Raw genomic sequence first — 21921 nt, 5'->3', positions numbered from 1 at the left:
AAAGTACAGACTGTGGTGGTGGGACTGTAACTGTCCCACAAGGGCTACAGACAATGCCCACAAGAAGTTTCTGTTCTGATTTTTTTTTCCTTTGCAATTCTTTCTTTTTGTCTTGCAGTTTATTTTTCATGAAGCCAGAAAGTAGGCTTCTTAGTGTATACCAGGCCCCTTCTTCTGGAACCAGGAAAGAAAGCTGGGACTTGATGTTGTCCCAGACACTGTGTATAGACCAGAAAAGACTGCCATCCAGCAGGGAGGAGAGAAGTGCCAAGGAACAGATGAAACAGCTCACAGTGTTCTGGTAAATTAATAGTTTGTTGACCGAGTTCAGGCTGCAAACAACTGTACAGCTGATCAGTGGGAGCTGAGACAGTCATTAAGAATTATTATGGACACTTTTAGAGGACAATGAAATACTCCAGGCAGTTAGAAATTTCTTAAGTAATATGCTACTGGAGAAACACCCATTTTAGATAGCAACACTACTGCTAGAGGGTGGAAGTATCTATTAAGATTGTAGCAGGAAAAGGTGGCAAGTTGAATAAATAAAAATAATAGGGTAAGACCCTCAAGTGGAGTAAATCAGTGCAGCTTCATTGAAGCTGTTGGATCCAAGTCAATTTATGGCAGTAAGAATCTGGCTTGCAGTCAACAGGGGTTTTGCAGAATGCTTAAAACCTCTCCATTTAGAGAATTCTTCTCTGCCCTGTGCACTAAATTGCATCTGCACACAAGTCGTCTCTGGTATAATGAGGTCATTTTGGATGTGAGCATTCATTATACGCTTAGATAAATTAAGGGGGAAAAATACATCATCAGCAAAGTCTTAAATAAAAGATGGAGCAAGGTTAGTGAGTGAGAACTATTTAAATAAAATCTACCTCAGTCCTGGAGAGCTAATGGGGAGTGGCTTTCTGTGGAAAAGGGCTGTTGGTATGTTGATGCTGCAAGTAGAAGCTGAATGCTATGGCCATAGGAGATTAAAAGAAGGGACTGAGGACTTTTTTTCTAGGTCAATATTTCAGGCTTTCTAAATTTCATTCTCTGACATTCCATGAATGCAGACTCGGTATCCAACTGCAGAAAAACTCTCTGATAAACACATATTGCTGGAGCAAATGAAACTGAAGGCTCATCCGGTTTTACCGTAGCACTTGTGGTATTAAGAGGGATTGTAATATAATCCTCTTCAATGAATAACCCTAACAGATGTTATCAGGGTTGCTCTGTACGAGCTGTGGACCTCTTGCTAGAACTCCCTCTGTGGATGTCCAGTTCATAAATTGTCCTAATGGGCTGCCTGACTTGTCCCGCTGCTGCAGCAGCATGAAAGGGAGTTGGTTACCAGCAGCCTTGAAAAACGGCATTATTCCCATCTGGTTTGCATTACAATACTGCTAAATATTTCATGCTGTTTGTTTTACAAACAAATAAGAGCAGAACTAATTCTTTTGTTTAGTGTTCCTTGATTGACATTTGAGTGGGAAAAAAAATGTTTGGGGTTCCTTTGGGTTTTTTCTACTTCAGATTTTAACATGGCTCTGCAAAGGCTTTTAATGGAAGATCGCTGTCAACTTTTCTGGTGGGCTTTTTTGGCATCATTGATACAGGAAAAGATATGGGGGAAATCTAGATGATGAATGTGCTGTTCAATCAGCTGGGATTTCTTTGCTCGCAAGGAGATAACTAGATGAAGTGCAAACAGAGACAGGGAGCAGACGTTGACTGCTTGTCAGCTATGTACAGAACTATCTCTGGCTGGGGCTGCTGGAAAACACAGCAGCTATTAGCACCCGTTTGCCCTTTCATAGTGCCCTGTCTGAGGGTCCCCAAGCACTGCAGCAAGAGCCATCCGTTAAACACTAGAACAAGGAACCTGTTTAATCACCCCCACTTTAGATGGGGGGGAAACGGCAGCCCTGGGAGGATTCAACTGGCATTTTAACCTCTGGTTCCCTCCACTCCTGCTAAGATGGGTGAGTGAAGGCCTTCCCACAGGCTCTCAGCATCTCCAGCAGCAGGACACAGGCAGCTCACCTCCACACAGAGACCTTTGTCGAGGGGCAGGAGCCCACTGGAATGCACAATCTCTCTTGAGGCACCCACTTGTGGAAGTGCTGGAGGTAGAGGGTGATTTCCTTCTAACCCAAAATAAGTCTCAGCACAGAGCGAGTCCTCTCAACCAGTACTTTTCTGCTCAAATGGTTGCATTGGCTGGCTTATCTGGCATTTGGATGAATATCTCCATTAGGGCACCCACTGGACTGTGGCAGCTGTGAGGGCTAACCACAGGGTGGTATGACAGCTGTGAAATGTCACCCAAACAGGGCTAAATATTGAGTCATAGACACTTTTGGTTGGAAAAGAGCTTTGAGATCATCGAGTCCAACCATGCCCATCCATTACATAGAATCGCAGGACTGAGAAAAGGTAAATATTCACTCTCAGTGTGGTTCAGCTTGGCCCTGCAACTGGGTGATGGTATGTCAGTGCAGAGAGTTAAATCACTTTACTACAGTTGACAGGTAGTAATATTTTTTATATCATTGCACAAATAGAAATTGGTTTGTCCGATTCACTCTTGAGAAGAATTCTCTGCAGTTATTGAGAGATGAATTTTTCCCTGACGACTGATGCAGCAATCATCCCATCTCTTCCTCCTGCAACCACTGGCCCGAATTCAGAGGCAAAATTGAGACTTAGAGACTGACCCTAATGCTTGCCTGCAAATAGGATTTATGAATTATGCTGAACAAGACACTCAAGCAGTGAAACTATATACTGCTTTCTGTATTGAGTTTCTTATTTTTCTAGCATTTTACTCCTGAGGATCTCAAAGCCCATTGCAAGGTTTAACTAATTCTCAACAGTCTTCTATGAATTAATTTCTTTTTGGTAATTACAGCTGAAATACTATTGCTGGAGCAGAGGTTTACCATTCTTGAGCATCTCTCTACAATAGCACGATAGTTTCACTCAGGATTGTAAAAATAAATTGTGACTTGTAACTACCACAGTTCCTTGCATTCAATCATTTTCATTGTGGATTTTGACATTCCACTTAAAAAATTTCAAATCCAGGAATAGTAAATGCCGAGTCATAAAAGCTTTAGGAAATGGGTCAAATCCAGAGTGCAAGGCAGCATTACAGCGTCTGATCTGCTGTCTCTGATAATACCCTCACAAGACAAGGGTCTCTTCTTTTTTTTCATTCCTGAACAAATGAATTGCAGCATGTATGAAATCTCCAGAGGCCATCTGTGACTGAAATTCATTTACCCACTGTATTATGGAACAGATTTTCCAGTGAGTTCAAAACTCAGGAAGAGGGGGAAGTGGAATAGTATGATGAGAAGGATCTGTGATCCATATCTAAAAATAAAAATATTATTCAATTGTCGTATTTGATGGATAAAGTGTCTGACTCCCCAGGCAAAGCCATAGCAACTAGATAAATATGTTTAAAACATTTAACTTTGGTACATTAAGAACGAGTTGAACCAGTGGCTTATCGACACTGAAATTAAGCAGACATCTCTAAGTTCCTAAAAGCCTCTGATTTTGTTTAGCTTGGAAAAAAGTTTGCCATAGATAACTTGGAAGTGTAAGGGGAATTTGGACTTGCTGCACAAAGGAGCAGCTCTGACAGGTCAGGACTAGCAATTACTTTTCTTCTTCATCTGCTATTTTCCAAGTGCCAGCAGCCCCCACCTGATTTGCCTCAGACCACAGGAGGTCCCTCAGCAAACATACAGACCCTTGGATTCTGCTTTTAAACTGAAATTAGTATGTTACTTTAGCTGCTACAAAAATATTTTTTATATAAGGTGCTCTCAATATTTCTGTGGTGCTGTTAACATTCAGTAATTGTAATTAGTAACACATCCTCATGAACGGCCAATTAGTTATGTGGCTGTAAGCATCAGATTTCCTCTCCAAGTAATTCCAAGGAGGTCACCAAAGTTACAGCAGGAACGAATTCAGCCCATGGTGGCTGGCAGCTTTAGTGTTTACTGTGTGTCATGTAGGTACCCACTGAAGGGTTTTACGTTCTACACCAGGTCCTGTGTTTCTTCATAAAGTGATACCACGCAGAAGAAGGAAACAGTATAAACCTCTAAAAACTGTTTTCTGTAGACATCTGACTAAGAATTATGGCTGAAGGAGGAAAATGTTCACTTCCACACAGTAATTAGGGGGCTGTGTCACAGCAGAGAGGGGTGGAAAAGAAAGCAAGAGAAGGAGCAACATCCTGGAGGAGAAATATAGCTTGCTGTTAGTCTGAAATCAATGAATGGTGTTTGACCGAGCCTTTTGCCCACAGACCCTGGCACTTTGTAAGCAATAGTATTATTTTTTTCTTCCAAATGCATCATGACCTGAAATATCTTTATTCTGAGTCAGAGCAGAAGTGAAGAAGACCTTTAACCACTTTCTTTTCCCTCCTTTTCAAAAGATCGCAAATGCATTCATCTCATCTAAGCCACATGGGTGCTGTGGGGCATGGACTGAGAAGAGGATGGGGAACAGCAGGTATTGCTGAGCACTAACAGCCCAGCTTCCAGCCTCTGGAGGTGAATTTATAACTCTTCATTTGTGCAAAGCAAGCCAAGCGTGTCTGCTTAGGGGCTGTATGAAGCCTAGTACTGCTCATACTGCTACATTACTGCTTTCAACATGACCATCACAACCCATTTGGGAAGAAGTAGCTGCAGATTGTATTTCTGTTTCACTCATGCCTTCACAGCCATAGCAGATGAAATACTTCACAGAATGACCATATATGTTGAGTGCAGCTTTTTTATTGGAATTACGCAATACTGGCAAGACATTCAGTGACAGGACATGGTTTGAAAACTGCATGTTTTTAACTGTACTATTTATTTTTCCAGAGGAGAACTGAGACATATTGGCAGAAACATGTTTTTGCTGGTACAACTATATCTATGCAGAGGCACAGGATGAGGCCAAGATCTCTGTTCTGCCTCCAGCTGTGTCACAGGTGTCCTCTGGTCACTGGAGGAACCAGTGTGAAATCCTGCTCTCCCTGGGAAATCACTGCCAAATCTACCCTTGGGCTTCATTGATTTCGTACTGTAATGGTGATTTCATCCTTATGGGAATCTGGCTAACAAAAGTGGAGAGGAACTGGGGGAGGCTCAGTGTTTTCCATGACCAGCTGTTGTACCTGACTTGCAGAAGGCCCGTGAGAGGCAGGACTTGGGATTCTATTGAAGGCACAGTCTCAGACACAACCATATGCCCCATTGCACATGAGAACCTCATCCTGCTGCTGCCAGAGGATGCCAGTCCCATCCATCCCGGACAGCAAAGGTGTGGTGAGACCTTCAGGAGCTGTTCTGGAAAGAGGGGATAAACCCAGCTCTGCAATGTTTCCTATGGGTCTGGTGAAATTCGGGCCCCAGCTACATGCCCTAGAGTAGTGCTGGGTTTCCCAAGGGGAGAGCAGAGAGCAAGACAGCATCTTGATAGGGCGAGAGGGAATGGCCTCAAGCTGTACAAGGAGAGGTTCAGATTGGACACTAGGAAAAACTTCTTCACTGAAAGGGTTATCAAGCACTGGAAAGGGCTGCCGAGGGAGGTGATGGAGTCACCATCCTTAGAGGTATTTAAAAGATAGGTAGATGAAGTGCTTAGGGATTTAGTAATGGACAGCTACAACTGGTCTTGATGATCTCAAAGGTCTTTTCCAACCTAGGGATTCTAGGATTCTATGATCCTGGGAAGTCAGGTCTCAGCTCCATCACAGTCACCAGCCAAGAGGGTCATGGCCACACTGGGGATCTGCCGTCCGCACTTCAATCTGTTAGAGTGAGCAGAAAAGCAAAATGCCTTCTGCTAAAAATCAGGTATAGAGATACTTTTTAATAACACTTCTAACCAGGAGTCACATTGTTCATGGGAAGAAAATCCAACCTAATCTTCTTCCACATTGTCACTGTCTTGCTGTGCTTGGCTCTCCAGCTCTCTTTTAGCAGATAGCTGGGAGGAAGAGGGCTCCTAGCAGAGGGGAATGCCCGATGCCCCACAGAGGAGCTGGAGGCTGCACAGCAGCCAGCCCCAGCCCCACTCACTGCTGGCAGGCAGGCTAGCAGGGAATCAGCAAGGCTGGTTTCCATTAGACGCTTGGCAGAACTAGCCCATACCCTCAGGATCCTTATAACTAGCAATTTTCTAATAGTTCCATTTTCCCTCCAAAACCATCTTGACACTGTTGTACTGCAAGGCCAACAGAAATCAGCTTCTGACCATACTCACTGCCACATGGCATTCAGAAGCCACATCGTTGCCTTCTGGGCTGTCTCCAGCCACCTTGGATGGTTCCAGCCCTTCCTTCAGCCCCTGCCACCAGGAGCTGGCAAGGGGCAGTGCAGCTGCCTGCCAGCAACACAGTCTTCTCTAGAGGGCACCTGGCAAAGCTTAAGTAAAGCTGGAGGGAAAGCTTAGGGTTTTTTGAGAGTAAGTTTAAATTTCTGCATGAATTCAAGCAACCTCTGCTAGAGCCTGCCTAAGTCTGGGTATCTCCTTTCACTTCAGAGTAGCCCTGAAACTTGAGGTTTCATCCCAGGATCAACAAGCTTGGCTGTTGGGCCAAGTTATAAGAAGAGCTATTCCTGCTCTTGTATGCAGTTCACTTTCTAACAGTGATGAGCGGTTTATATTTGTCTTTGATAGAAGCCTTGCCTTGTCTGAGTTATTGTTACAGTATTTCAACCTCTAGTCACCCACCTTGGTTTTGCTGTCAGAAGAGCTAATACAGCAATTAGTAAGAACCGGCACGGTGCCACAATATTTTGGCAGCCCTAGCCCCTACCCACCTGAGATGGCAGATTGTGATAGTCTGTGAAATGTCTGGAGTAACACAGATGGGAACTGCAAACGTGCATTGCTAGGTGATTCCTCCAGGACAGCAAAAATGTGTTTAATTTCTTACGACAGAAAACAGGGTCAAGAGAAGAAGACTGATGTTAAGCAGGATGAGAAATTTTCTTAGGTGTCACTTTCTTTCCGTCTTCTGAAAATGGAAGTCAATGGGACTTCTCAGGGGCTGTGTTACATCAAGGAGATAATCTAAGGTAGCACCACACTACTGTGAATGCAGGATTCATGGCTATCAGTATCTCAAGCTGGATGTCACAGTGCTCTGGATGCCTTTGTCTAAACTTAGGGGAAAATTTGAGCTCAATAAAAAAATTTACACTAGGTATGCAAATCCATTGATACTAGAAAAGAAGAATGTGAGGACATTTCTACTGGCAACTAATGAGTATCTAACAGCTAACAATAATCATACTCAGGCATACTTGCTGTGCTGTCCACTCTCTGCTCAGATAAGCACAGACAAAAGTGCCAGCAGCTGACAGAACAAGGGCCATTTCCATTTTTAAAGCCCTTTGTGTTAGCATCTTACCTGTGAGGACCCTGGGTACCCAGGCAACAGTGAGAAAAACTGGGCAGTTTCACACATTTGGAGAAGTCCAGGAGGTCTGCAGGCTGGGGCCACCTGCCTGGGAGCCCGGGGCCCTCACAGAGAAGCATTTTGCTACAGTGCTGGGCATTCATTCACTCAGCAGAAAAATACTAGATGAGAGCAGCTGGGACTGAACTATAATCTGCAGAATGACAGATTATCAGATTTATTTATTTGCTTTTAATTTCTGAGGACTTGTTTGATAATGCCCTCCTTGGAGAGCCCATGTGCCACCTTTGGAGGCAATCGCATTCCTAGTTTATATCTCCAATTTGCACTGGTGCTTTGGGAAACTCTTTTGAGGACAACGTGTATGCACACAGACACAAGGCTGTGCGTGCTTCTCAAGGGAAGGGAGCAGGCTCCATTTCCTCTGCTCTTTTCATACCACAGCCTGAAACATTTGTGTTTAAATTCCATCACATCATGCAAAACCTCTTCTGATTCAACTGGCCAAAACTAGCTGCTATTTCTTCTTTTGTTTGAAATAGCTAACAAAAACAGTGTTTACTTTAATTCTTGAGAGTATCACAGATAATCTGTGGGATGGAATCCCCATTTTCCATGCACTCTGAAATCACCAAGCGTCACACACAGCTGTCGGTAGTACAAAGAAAAAAATTAAATCAAGTTGCTCAGCTCAGACAAAAGCAGATAAAAGTTCTGTGTTTTCCTGTAAAAAAAAAATAATAGTAAAAGGAGGGACGAGAAGAAGAATCTTAATATGAAAGAAATGTGAGGATTTTAGAGACTCACAGGAGGATAAAAGAATCTGAAATCTGCCAGTAAAGAGGGATCTGTTGCCTTCCTGAAGCATGGAGACCTAATTATTCTTTCCCCCTCTTCGTTATAAAGCAACTATTGCAAAACATATATGACCTTGTAGACTCACTAGATATTCCTGCCAAAAGTGTATCCATTATCAAGTAATACATTTTCTGCTTGTGCAGTCCCAGTGTGCTCTTTTGAAAAGCAGTAAGTTCTGTTCTGACTCCCTTATCACATTTCAGGATACCTTTAGTCGTGGGACTTCGCTTATTCAGTAGTTCATGTCAAATTTACCTCAGTAAGCAAAACTTTGAGTTCTTTGAGACTTGCTTCCCTGATCTGCAGTGAAGGAGGTGTTGGGCTTGCTTGTTCTGTCACTAAAATAGGTTTGAGGTTTGCTATTGATTCCATGGAGGCTATGAAGACACAAAACAATTCTTCTTGAGACCAAGTCCCTTTGGAGCTATGCCAATTTACACCATCTGAAGTGTCTTTTTGCAAGAAAGCAATAGCAAAAAGAAAACTGAAGTTTGAGACAAGCACTTCAAAAAGTTAGAAACTACTATGGAAGATGGTCTGCAGAATTTCAGAATGCATCATAGTTTAAATCATCCCAGATAGCTTATTGCTACACAACTTGTATATCAAGAAACTGAGATCTCTGATTAAGTCTAAGTCTCTTTAGACTGAAGTCAGACAACGATAATTCTTGATTAACACCCCCCAGTTACTCAAAGCAATCTAAAATGTGGCAGCTGCACCCCAGTGCCTCTGGGGGACTGTGAGAGCCAGTTCTCCCTCCTGAACTATTCCCAGTAGCAGCTCAGGACTGTTCTAATTGTCATTGTCTGCAACCCATCTGTGGATTATCTCAGTAGGTTAACTGCAGAGCTGACCATGCAGTGGGAATGGTCACTGCAAAAAATAGTTATACAGACACAGTTTAGAGCCTCAGGTTCAGTTAAGTACACTGGCCTTTGATGCCAAAGCCTGGATTTGAGTGCTTTGTTTCATAATACGTTAAGTGCCACCATAATAGAAGACTATAGTTTTGTTAAGAGTGAAAAAATATCCACTGTTCTTGACTTAGAGAGCGAGCCTTTTGTTTGCTCAAAATAACCCGTAAATGAGAGTTGTGCCTTTAAGAATATAGCTATTGCTTTCATGTAAAAAAAATTAAAACTGCTATTGTTATTGTGTCCCACATTTCACTCAAACATAATGGTACTTGGGCTTTTATTGTTATTGTAAAGCATTTGGGTGTTTCAGTTTCATGGGGGGATGAAACATCAACTGTCCATGTGTGATACATCTTTTAACTGTTGGTTTGCAAGAAAATAAAAAGGGGAGGGGGAGGAGAACAATAAACGAGTCCCAGAAATGCAGAAAATTATTTTTATTTTCTTTTAAAGGTGTTTCTTGTTAGGATCTGTTGGTTATAGCCATGCTGAAATACTGAACATCCCGCATTCACACCAGGGTCATTAACATCTGTTCCACATGCCCCGTGCACCCAGATGAATGCACATTATCTCTGTCATTTTGTGGTCCCTGAATTTTGGCCTGAAGCAAGATGGACTTGCTCTGTTCTGCATGTGCCTGTTAGATATTACTCAGCATAAGAAGTCCTGTGTCATCACTCTGTTGAGATTCCTGGCTCTTCCCAATTCCAGTCTCTCCTTCTACCCGTCCTCTTGACACATGGAAAGAAGGCAACATCTGATCGTGCTTTAGTACAAGCCCAAGCTACTACTTAAGCTAGACAAATGAAGCCTTCTGTGGACAAATAGTCCACTTTGGCAGGAAATACTGCTGAATCCTCCTGCCCACCTTTGCTGCGCAGCAGCCTGCATCTCCCCGCACTGGGCAAAATGAACCTGGTTTCTGGATCACTTTCTGGAATTTTTGACACAGTGTCCCACAACATCCTTCTCTCTAAATTGGAGAGATATAGGTTAAATGGGTGGATTGTTCAGTGGATAAGGAATTGTTTGGATGGCTGCATTCAGAGAGTATTGGTCAACAACTCGACATCCAGATGGAGATCTGTGACAAGTGGTGTCCCTCAGGGGGCTGTACTGGAACCAGTATTTTCATTGATGACATAGACAGCAAGATCGAGTGCACCCTCAGCAAGTTTGCAGATGACACCAAGCTGAGTGGTGCAGTTGTCATGCCAGAAGGATAGGAAGTCATTCGGAGAGACCTGGACAAGCTGGAGATGTGGGCCTGTGTGAACTTCATGAGGTTCAACAACGCCAAGTGCAAGGTCCTACACCTGGTTCAGGGCAATCCTTGATTTCAATACAGGCTGCAAGGGAACATGATTGAGAGCAGCCCTGCAGAGAAGGGCTTGTGGGTGCTGGTCGATGAGAAGCTTGACATGAGCCAGCAATGTGCGCTTGCAGCCCAGAAGGCCAACTGTGTCCTGGGCCGTATCAAAAGAAGCGTGGCCAGAAGGTCAAGGGAAGTGATTCTGCCTCTCTACTCCACTCTTTTGAGACCCCATCTCGAGTATTGTGTCCAGTTCTGGAATCTCCAACATAGAAAGGATATGGAACTGTTAAAACAGGTCCATAAAAAGACCACAAAGATGATCAGAGGGCTGGAGCACCTCTGCTATGAGGACAGGCCGAGGGAGTTGGGGTTGTTCAGCCTGGAGAAGAGAAGGCTCAGAGGAGACCTTATAGCAACCTTCCAGTACCTGAAGGAGGCCTATAAGAAAGTCAAGAAGGGACTTTTTACAAGGGCATGTAGTGATAGAATGAGGAGGGGTGGTTTTACATTGGAGGGGGGAAGATTTAGATTAGACATTAGGAAGAATTTCTTCATGATGAGGGTGCTGAGGCACTGGCAGAGGTTGCGCAGGGAAGTTGTGGGTTCCCCATCCCTGGCCAGGTCGGATGGGGCCTTGAGCAGCCTGGTCTGGTGCGAGGTGTCCCTGCACATGGCAGGGGGTTTGGAACTGGATGGGCTTTGAGGTCCCTTGCAACCCAAACATTTCTATGATTCTATGATTTTATGATCTGTTCTGCAGGAATGGGGTGTCCGGTGAGATGTTTGAGAGTCACTGATGTATTGTGCAAAGCAGGCTCTAACTGCTCATAATGAAGTTCTCCAAGTTGATCTGAATGGCATGAATTAAGTATTTACAATCTCCGTTTTCATTTTTCTTGAACAATTCTAATTGTTCTTCTTGTTTGCAATAGGCAAATAAATTATTTTTAAATGAGGTTTACCTCTACAGGTAGAGTCCCTGTGGCTTCATCTGAGTGGCTGTGACTCCTAGGATCATTCCAATCAACCACTGACCTGGGAATAGTTCAATCATACCACCTGTAGACTTTAGGCAAGTCAGGGCTATTAGTCTCACTGTGCTCATTCCTTTCCAAGGTAAATCATAGCATAGCATTAGACAGTTTCACAGTGGTAAACATCTTCATGCTGAAGGAGAAATGTTTTTCCATGTAAGTCAGAGGACTCATTTGGTATGGACTGTCTTCATTGCTCAGCCATTGATTTCTTATGTGATCTGGGAAAATCTGCTGGTTGTCTAATAAGAAGTTTCCCTCTCATAAATAGGGATATTAATACATGTAGCACATTAAACAGAAAAAAAATCTAATAATTTTTTTGAGACTACTAATAAAACAAATGCCATAGAACAGCTTTCTAATTAGCTTTAAGCAAATATCCACATCTATCAGTATGAGAAGCAGCAGATCCTGGTTTCAAGTGAATTTGTGTCTTGTAGTTGATTTTTTTTTTTTGTAACTGGGTTAGGCTAAAGCTGCAGCATGTGTTTGTGAGAGGAGAGAGGACTTTATGAATGCCCTTAGCACCGGAAAAAAGCTCAATCAGAATTACCTTTTATTACACACAGGATATGTACTTCATCTGGCAAAGACAACTTGAATGATGGGTGGATTTTTATGTCTAATAAAGCATTAACCATGATCTAAACTTTTCCTGCAGTTAAAGTATTTAGAATGGCTCATTCCTGTGTGGATTCTCTGATGTCTCTCTCCTCTACCTAGCTGCTTATTTAACATAGAAATTGCGACAGCGCCCTACCTTTGTGCTTTCTGCTCCTCAAGCAAATTTGGTTGAAACTGATCCACAGGTTTAAAAGTTATTACGGGGGGGGGCAGATAGAAACACAGAAACACACACACACAGAGTGTGATCACAGAAGCACTTTTATCCAAACTAAAAATAGGGAACTGATGAATACTCAAAAATTACTTTAAAAGATGAAGCTCACGCTGGAGACACTTTTTTTGATCTCCAGTATTAACTAACAATATTTTGCTGTCTGGCCTCAGTATGCCTATGGGGTGCTGGGCAGCCACTGGCCCTGGCAGTGTTTTTTTATTACCTGAACACTGGGTAGTTGTACCATATAATCTCATTCCTTGAACAATTAGTACACTGGTGCAATTGTTATTTTGGGGAGGACAAGCTTCTGGTCCTATCTTCCATAGCTCGTTTGCCAAATCATCCTTTCCACATCAGCTTCTCTTAGGCTGCATCGGAAGTGTGACTGGCAGGTCAAGGGAGGTGATTCTGCCCCTCTGCTCCACTTTCATGAGGCCTCACCGGAGTACTGCATTCAGTTCTGGAGTCCACAGCAGAGGAAGGACATGGATCTGTTTGAGTGAGTCCAGAGGAGGGTCACAAAGACGTAGCACCTCCCATGCCAGACAAGATAAGGAGAAGGCTCCGGGGAGAGTTTATAGCAGCCTTCCAGTACTTAAAGTGGGCCTACAGGAAAGATGGGGAGGGGCTATTTGTCAGGAATTGCAGTGATAGAACAAGGGGTAACAGTTTTAAGCTGAAATAGGGGATATTAAGATATTAGGAATATTTTTTTTACTATGAGGGTCGTGAGGCACTGGAACAGGTTGCCCAGAGAAGTCGTGGATGTCCAGAGAAGTGTCTGGAGGTGTTCAAGGACAGGTTGGATGAAGCTATGAGCAACCTGATGCAGTGGAAGATGTCCCTGCCCATGGCAGTGAGGGTAGAACTGGATAAGCTTTAAAATACCTTCCAAGCTAAACCATTCTATGATTCTATGGGTGCCCTTGCCCCTAAATTACATATTTTGATATCACTAAGCAGGGAAATAGGATTAAGCAAAGACTCGGATAGGATTTGCTGTTGGAATTTGGACCAAAACCCTCACAACAGTGCCCCAGGGGCCCTGAGAACCTCCAGCATCAGTAGCATGCTGACATGCCTGGAAAGGTATGCTACTCTCTGCTCATAGGACATTCCCCAAGACAACAAACCCACCAAACTGTAAGACACCAAATCCATTTCTCTTAATGAAGATTATATACCCTGATGTACCCCAGTGGAGCACGGCCTATCCCAAGCAAAAACATTGGGTCATTTTTTCAAATAGTAGCTTTTTGCAGGCATGTGACCTTTGTCTACCTAAGACTTGTTGGTTTTGTGGAAAGACATTTCCATTCCACCTGTTGCCTGCCACAAAGGTATAGTTGTGCTGCCACGCAAAACGGAGACAGCTGCAGAAAAGCACCCAGAGCGCCTCAACAAAAGGCCGTAAACGTGAGGGAAACATCAGAAATAAAAGTGGGAGACATAGCTCAGCCAATGCAAACATGTAAGAAACGGAGCAAGGGCTCAGAAGAGAAACCAGATTGCTGTTGAAATAGCTGGTTAACATTTTGTCTGCAAGCACAGCTTCAATAAAATAGGTAAGGAAACCAGCTAAGGACCCCCAGTGGCAAACATATTTATTGAGAATCCAATAAAAGTCTCAGAACAAATAGCCTGAAGGACCTGTAGACACAGCCTCTGCTGTAATAAAAATGCAATACAAGGCATCAGGGAAATGGTAAGGGAAAAGGGCTGCTCCATGAGAAAACCAAACAAGAATCCCAGAGCTCAAGGCCTGGAGACACAGGCTGGGATGTAATAAAATAACTGCCACTGGGGAAAAAGAAAGAAAAACAAAACATCTAGCAAAGGCACAAAGAAGTCCCAGATACCCCAGCTAGTCTAGAAATTAGTTGCCATAAAAACACATGGGAAAATAGGAAAAGAATAATGACTGCAAAGTGATCAACTCCTGCAGGTACCTAAAGGCAGTGTGTAGGTGAAAGTCCACAGGAAGCCATGTCAGCTGCAGTAAAATCTGAGGGTGCCGAGGAGACAAACCTGTAAAAGGTGACAAAACAGCAACCTTGGAGGGACTAAACCTGCGCTGGCGAAAGATATACATTAAATGCAAACCACCACACTGCACAGAGCTATAATTTTCATTTTATTTATCTGGGACTGCAAACATTTTAGTAGGTACAAAAAGATGCTAGAGAATTTCTATTACAAGTGCACCGAAAAAATTGTTTTCAGGGACATCTGTTGGCTCACAGGGCTCAGCCTGTACCCACTTACTGTGAATTTTCATGTACCATAAAAGAAGGCAGGAAAATGGGCAATTATCTATCATTAAAGCCGTTGTCATGTTAAGTACTGTTAATGAAAATGACATAAAATAAGGGTTCTCAGGAATAAGCAAGATTTTTTTATTAAGGCAAATGAGTAAATTGAGAAAGAAGGTGAATTTCATTTCCTGGCTTCAGTCTCACGCTGCAGGTCATGGCCATAAAAGAGCAGTTGCCTGTCACAAGGCAAGGACCGGAATTCTTGAGCTGTGCTGTGCCCTGACCCCCCTGCCCTGCTGACAGAAAGTGCGTACAGACAGGGCAGGTGTAGGCTGGCATCTCAGCAACACAACTGTGCTTTGCTGCAGAGAGATGTTTCAATACAAGTAGCTCTGCCATAGACATTCTTCATCACTGCCCTTGATTTTAGCAGTGAGCAAGGGCAGTGCACAATAGTTTTGCCTGGGTTCGGGCCAGGATGATATCAGAACAGCTCACGGAACAGATTTTCTGCACCTAATTTTCTCCACATAAATGCCAGCCTTGGAGGAGCTGTGACACACACTCGTGCTATGAATGACACAGTTCTGTGGCTGGGATCCTTGAGACTCTTCAAAAATTCATTCAAATCATATCCAGAGGTTTGTTTGTTTTAATATATATATACACATATATACGCTACTTCTGGAACAACCACAGAGTTAATTTGCTTAGAATGCATTAGAAGTTGGCAGTGACATAGTATTTTTCAGTTTATAAGCCTCCAAACTAGGAAACCTAGCACTGACAGTGCTAAGTTAGACCCATTAATCCACTTGTCAAGTTTTACTTTACATTGCTGGCAAAGAAGCATGTGCTTTTTCAACAACTCTCCTTCCACTTGTTGGTCAGCTCTGCTGCTTGCACCAGTTCCTCTAAACTGCCTACACTCCTGAAATTGTCCTTCTTGAACCAGGCTACCTGGGCTGCACTGGTCTGAGGGTTTGCTGGGCACATAGTTTAATGATAGAGCATGGTATTTTTAAGATCCCTGAATGACTCTTCAGCCAAGAAGTAGTGGGATGTTTCTCAAAGCCTAGATCTCTCCAGCTCCCATTGATACCCTGAGGTGGATTTTGCCCTCAGGTTGTTCACAGCGTTGCTCCCTGCCAAGGACGCTTCAAGTTATAGCCACTTCTTCCAGCTGTCAGGCCACCAGATCTGGATTTATGCGGCACTACCCAGGTAGTTTCCATCTGCTGCTACACCATGAAGTGACATGGCAATGTCTGCAGTTTGCAAAGTTATACGCACAGGGGTTCTCTCATCACACACAGGTCTGGAAGGAAGAAAACCCAGAAAAAGCAGTTACACCAAAAAGGTTAAACTGTTATGTTTGTGGTGCAAAAGAGTGGCAAGCTGAGCTCATTCCACCAAGTCTCTTGCTAATCTGGTGCTCTCATGGGTGTGAAATATTATCAGCTGTTAGAGTTATTAAGCAGCGCTAACCAGGTAGTGCATGTACTGAGCTATGTTTAAGTTTAACTGTGTCATTAAGGGCTTACAAACTCAATTAAAGATTTTAGTGCTCAGCATTTAATGGTTAATTTCTGCTAATGTTCTGTTTCCAATTACTATTCATATATAATGTAAGCAGCATGGCATCACACTTCGACTCAGACAGACTGATTTTTTTTAATATATTTTATACCAGCAGAAGGTTTCACTTAATTGTGTAATACTCAATATTTAGTATTCCTGGAGTGTCTTTGAAATTCCTCTTAAATCCCAAGTATTTTCACCTTTCTTTTTCTATTATTATCACTGTTCCCTGTCTCACCTGTGTTTCTCTGACTCCAGAAGGGTATGGAGGTGTTCTCCACATTGTGCCATGACTCTACCGCCCAACAGGGAGGAAGGCATGCTGAGAAATGGCCTTCCTGGTCCCTGCAGCCACAGGGAGAGACTCGGAGATTTTCGTTTTTCCATCTGATTGGAAATTACATAGGAAGCTCACAATGCCCAGAGTATGTTGAGGAGTTCAAATGTAGATTTGAAAGCCTACATTTAAGTCTGCTGAGTCTGTGTAATCTTAAGCCACAAAACCCCAACTTTGATAAGCAAGTATTTTACGAAATTTGCAGATGGAATTAACTGGAAATTTCTGAGTCTTGAAGTTACACCCAGGTGGAAGGAAAACTTTACCTGTCAGTAAAGAGAAAAAGTGAATAAATCAGCTCTCAGATAATGAGGCAAATAAATTCATAACCAGAAGCTGCATTCTTGCCAACCTACCAATGAGAAAAAATCAATTATTTTCTAAACACACAGTAGTGATATTCCTCCTGAGAAATGCTCTCAGGTCAGTGAAGAAGGGGAATGCATACCTAACTCTGCACATGTGAGTAAATCTACGCTTATCATTAAACATAAGTTAAGAATATAATTAAATTGAAATTAAATAAGAAAAGCATTGGGGATTACTCGTTTGCTTGAAATTCAGACATTTAAATGGAATGCTGGACTGGAGCCTCTGGGAGAAAAGGATACAGGGATATGCACACTGCGTTAGGCTCGCAAAATCCTCTAGGATGGTTTCACAAGCACTTGTAGCCATCTGATGCCTGTACTGTTATTAAAAAGGCATGTCCCACCTCTTGCCCCTTCCATGCTTCTTCAATAAAGCAATCATCCAGGTTGTTTGACCAACTAAATCAGCAAACTGATCTGAACAAAAAACAATATTACAAAAATACAAATACTTTTCGGATGGGTGTGTTCTCCAACTGATTCAACTGCATAGCCACAAGACTGTGAGACACAGGGGTGAGGGAATGGGGCAATCCCACCTCTTATGGTGGCTGCACAGTCTTCATCTGGTCAAGCCGATAAGGAAACTTCATTTGCTCGGAGGGCCTTCCACAAAGTCCATGTCTTTTGGAAAGTTTTTTACAGTCACGGTTAATTTATACTATTGCATGTGAAATCATGGGTCCTCAAGTTATTCTTTCACATAGAGGAGTTTTTTGGAGGATATCGAAGGAAATAATGTTCTTTGAGATTCACAGGGGTGCAGCATTAGTGCCTCCTATGGCTATACGGGCTATAGTGAGCCTATGCAGAATAAAAGTGAGCCACACAATGCTAGAGATTTATTCTTTCCTAAAAGGAACATCGACAGGAGTCATTAACCCCAGTGGTCTAAGTGTGCTCAACCGTTGTAAACTGGCAAAGATCATAACAAGAGGTTAACAAAAGAAAGATTCAATTTCGGTTGTTAAATACAAAAGAAGCAATGCTAAATTCATAGGATGACACGTCTAGAAAATATCATGGATGGATATAACAAGACAGTTAGGGCCTAGAATTTGTCTCCACACCAATGGTTGTTCAGAATCTGCGGGAGAAACTCCAGCAAGGTATAAAGCCCCTTCTAACGCTCAGTGCTTCTGGCTCCAAATGTTAGGGCATTCTTTAACCGTGTTGTCTCCACAGAAATACAGACTACTGGGCACCATTAAATACCCTGCACTGAGTCCTCAAAGGAGAAAGACCAGCCCAACCAAGTCTGTCAATGAAGAGTGGGTGAGAAAAGGAATGAAGCATGTACGACAGAGAGTCACCACGTCCTTCATGGCATCACTGGATGAGGTTCACGTGGGCAATGTAAGTAAGAGTAGTATAGAACAGATCTGAAAATACAAGATTCAACTATTAGAGGACAATATGAGGTCAACATTTTCCTTCATTTAAGCTAGTGAAGATACAGATACAGACAATTGTGTTTAAGGACGTGTTTCCACTTAGTGCTGAGCACGTTGCAGAAGATAACTTTTTATCAGGCGTTTATTTTACAATAGCAGTGGCACCTCTAACCAAGGCCAAGCCACTAGAGCAGAGAAGAACCTCACCTCCCTACAAAGAGATGGAATCAACTGAGAAGTAGAAAGGGCTTCTCAGACCTCATGGGATTTCTTTTTTTGCTTTTCTTTTGCCCTCGGCGGAAATTCAGAAAAGCACTCAAGTGGATGCCAAAGCATCTCACAAATGTCTTGTATAATTTGGCAACTGCCATGTTCCACACCTAATTTCATTACAGCACATTGAATGTTTTGAGTTTTTTTTACAATGTTTTTTGCACCTTTAACAACATGTTGATTATGGCATTTTGAAATAACTCACTTGCTTCTTTAAGAATAAATTAAGTGAAAATTTCATTTAGAATTGCAACACCTGGAGAAAATCAATATCATGTGACTTGTAGGCACTTCTAAACAGGAAATACTCCATTTATTTTTTTAGCTGTGTTTGTGTAATAAAGTCTAGCATCCAAGTGTGAGCAACACATTTTCTTGTTTTATTAAACAGCATGAAAGGATTTATTACCTCTCCACTGAATGCACTTCTGGCACCAAATGGGGCTGGACAATAATTGTCAAGCACTGAGTTTAACGTTACGAGAAAACACCTTTGGTGGAGTTCAGAGTTTATTGCATAATGAAAAATACACCTAGATGGTGAGGCTTCCTCTGAGAATTCGGTTGGTGAATGTAATCTCAAGTACTACCGCTAAATCAATTGGATTCTTTGAAATAGAAATTAAAGTACGGAAATAATATCTAAGAAGGTTTTTTTTCTTTTCCTCCTCCAGCTATGTGAAGTTCCTTGAGAAGTAAAATAAAAACAGAGGGAATGGAGAACATTTCTTTTATCACTCAACAGGTTAAGGCTGTGAGATGCCCTCAAAGACCAGCGCACCATGCTCAGGACTTCCCCCCCCCCACCTCTGTTCTCTCTCAACTGGCTGCTCACGTTTCTGTGGTCCCACCCCAGGCTGGAGCCAGGAGAGAAGGACTTTCTGGTTTTTGTTCCCTGTATTGCAAGAGAAATATGCCTTGGGCAGAGTAGGAGCCTTAAAGATGGTCTTGGCTGCAGAGAAGTTGCTCAGTGTTTTGCAGGTGTGCAAGTGTTCTTGCACTCTCACAACCTCCCCAGAAACTCAGACTGAGGAGAAAAGGGAGAGATACAGCTAAAATCAAAGTCCTGCTCTTTAGTGGATGAGCAGAGGGAACCGATCTGCAGCATTCTGCTCATTCCCTGCACCTCATACAGGCAAACACAGCCATGGAAAGAGCTTGGAAAAGACAGGCAGCAGAGCTTTATGCTGTCTCAATAGTGTCACAAATGACTGCTCAGTGTTGAAACAAGGAAAAGATCCTGTATATCTCTATAGACTAGGACTGACAAATTCTTCCCAAGGTCTCAGTGGAGCATCGCAACACTCAGTACAACATTTGTTTTCCACCAAGACTAGTAGTGCATGTGCTAGCGGTTTTGGATTAACTACAGGAATGGGAAAATGCTTTACACAATCCCCAAATTAGAAATTCTGACTAATGAAAAGTCTCTCCCATTACTGCCTTCCTCGGCGCAGGACGGCAGCCCCTGGGAGCCAAAGCATGTCCTGCTCTGGTCCCCGCTGCCCGAGTAGGGAAGGCAGGAGGATGGGGAGGGGGACATGGCTGGGTCTGTACTCCTAATGCAGGGAAACAACACTGAAAAGCTTCTTGCTGAGAATTACCACAGCCGTTGTCTATTAACCCTTGAGCCCCCTCCCCTTTGGTGATCTGTAAATGAGTGAGTTGGGTTATAACCAGGAAACCTCACTTTTTTTGTTTTGTTTTGCTTTGTTTTCTTTCTGCATCGTTCCTCGTGCATCCCAGTGGTGCAATTTTAACACTCGCCCTCCCGAGTGCGGCATCTCAAGGTCTGCACCCGGAGGAAGGCGAGATGCTGGCAGAGCCCAGGAGAGGGCAGCGGTGCCCAGGGCTGCGCGGCTGCTCCCCCACAGGCGCACGGGCCCGCTTCGAGGGACATGATTCTACATCAGACTACGGACTTAAAATTTGCTTCTTGGCTGACTTCTCTTGTTTCCTTTAACGGTCAGATACACAGAATCATAGAATGGTTTGGGTTGGAAGGGACCTTAAAGCTCATCCAGTTCCACCCCGTGCCATGGGCAGGGACACCTCCCACCGGATCAGGCTGCTCGAAGCCCCATCCAACCTGGCCTTGAACACCTCCAGGGATGGGGTGACTTCTCTAGGCAACCTTTTCCAGTGCCTTACCACTATAGCAGTAATAAATTTCTTCTTAATATCTTCTCTAAATCTCACCTCTTTCAACTTAAAACTGTTAACCTCAGAGGAGATCTTACAGTGACCTTCCAGTACCTGAAGGGGCCTCCAGGAAAGCTGGGGAGGGGCTGTTCATAAAGGCTTGTGTGGATAGGACCAGGGGGGATGGGTGCAAACTGGAGAGGGGCAGATTTAGACTAGACATTAGGAAGAATTTCTTCACTGTGAGAGTGGTGAGGCACTGGCACAGGTTGCCCAGGGAAGCTGTGGTTGCCCCATCCCTGGAGGTGTTCAAGGCCAGGTTGGATGGGGCCTTGGGCAGCCTGAGCTAGTGCGATATGCCCCTGCTCATGGCAGGGGTGTTGGAACTTGATGATCTTTCAGGTCCCTTCCAACCCAAACTATTCTATGATTCTCTGATTCTATGAACCTTCATCCCATCACCGTACTCCCCATCAGTCAAATATAAATTCATCTTGCAATTACTCAACCATAGTACAGGGAATTTGTCACAGACTTAGAGATTTTAAGGCCAGAAGGGATTTCCAGAGTGAGACAGTCTCATCTCTTGTCTGAAATGGGCCTCGTGTTGTGATCCCTGAAAACAGCACAGATCTCCGCAGAGACCTCTCTTGTGTGTTTATAATGCAGACCATGGTGACTGTGCAGTAGGAAGGAGGGTTCCTCTTCTGCTGGCCTCTCCTCTAGCCCTCTTAGTGCTTTCCCTGGCTTGGCCTGGCCCTTCCTAACCTGGAGTTGCATATGCATGTGTAGAACTGGGAAAGGAACACCAAGGGAGGAAAGGAGAAGAAAAGTGACCTTTAGCTAGCATGGAGATCACCCTCCCACAAAATCTACAGGCTGACAGCCAAAAGCTTATGGGGAAAACAAAACAAAGATATCTACTGATCAGGACTCTTACCAGAGCTCATTTTCCCCATCTTGTAACATCAGAAAAGAGGGCCTTGCCTGAAAAGTGAAGGTGGGGAAATCGAATCAGTCATTCCTCTTCACACAACCATGCAGCACAAAAGCTGCTCCTTGCACAAATTCAAAAGTTGGCTATTGCTCAGTTTAACTTGTAATCAGATCTGTGCAAAGGTAACACTAATATCCAGAAAACAAAATCAGC

At 43.4% G+C, this 21921-nt stretch overlaps 1 protein-coding gene across 3 annotated transcripts in view; it reads left to right on the top strand.

The window, feature by feature from the left end:
• Positions 1–19410, top strand: part of SYNE3 (spectrin repeat containing nuclear envelope family member 3) — an 82470-nt gene extending 63060 nt beyond the window's left edge. The window contains exons 18-19 of one of the 3 annotated variants that reach the window (XM_054067543.1): positions 18148–18318; positions 19304–19410. In XM_054067543.1, the coding sequence (XP_053923518.1) occupies positions 18148–18318; positions 19304–19321 (189 nt within the window). In that variant the 3' untranslated portion in view covers positions 19322–19410. Of the gene's footprint in view, positions 1–18147; positions 18478–19303 lie in introns of those variants that run through there. The other 2 variants (XM_054067539.1, XM_054067541.1) reach the window with 2 other exon arrangements.
• Positions 19411–21921: the final 2511 nt, after the last annotated feature.

Source organism: Cuculus canorus, chromosome 5, assembly GCF_017976375.1.
Source record: "Cuculus canorus isolate bCucCan1 chromosome 5, bCucCan1.pri, whole genome shotgun sequence".
In the NCBI taxonomy this organism is placed as follows: Eukaryota; Metazoa; Chordata; class Aves; order Cuculiformes; family Cuculidae; genus Cuculus; species Cuculus canorus.
Note: the sequence above shows the minus strand (reverse complement) of the source record. Positions and strands in the feature narration are given on the sequence as shown.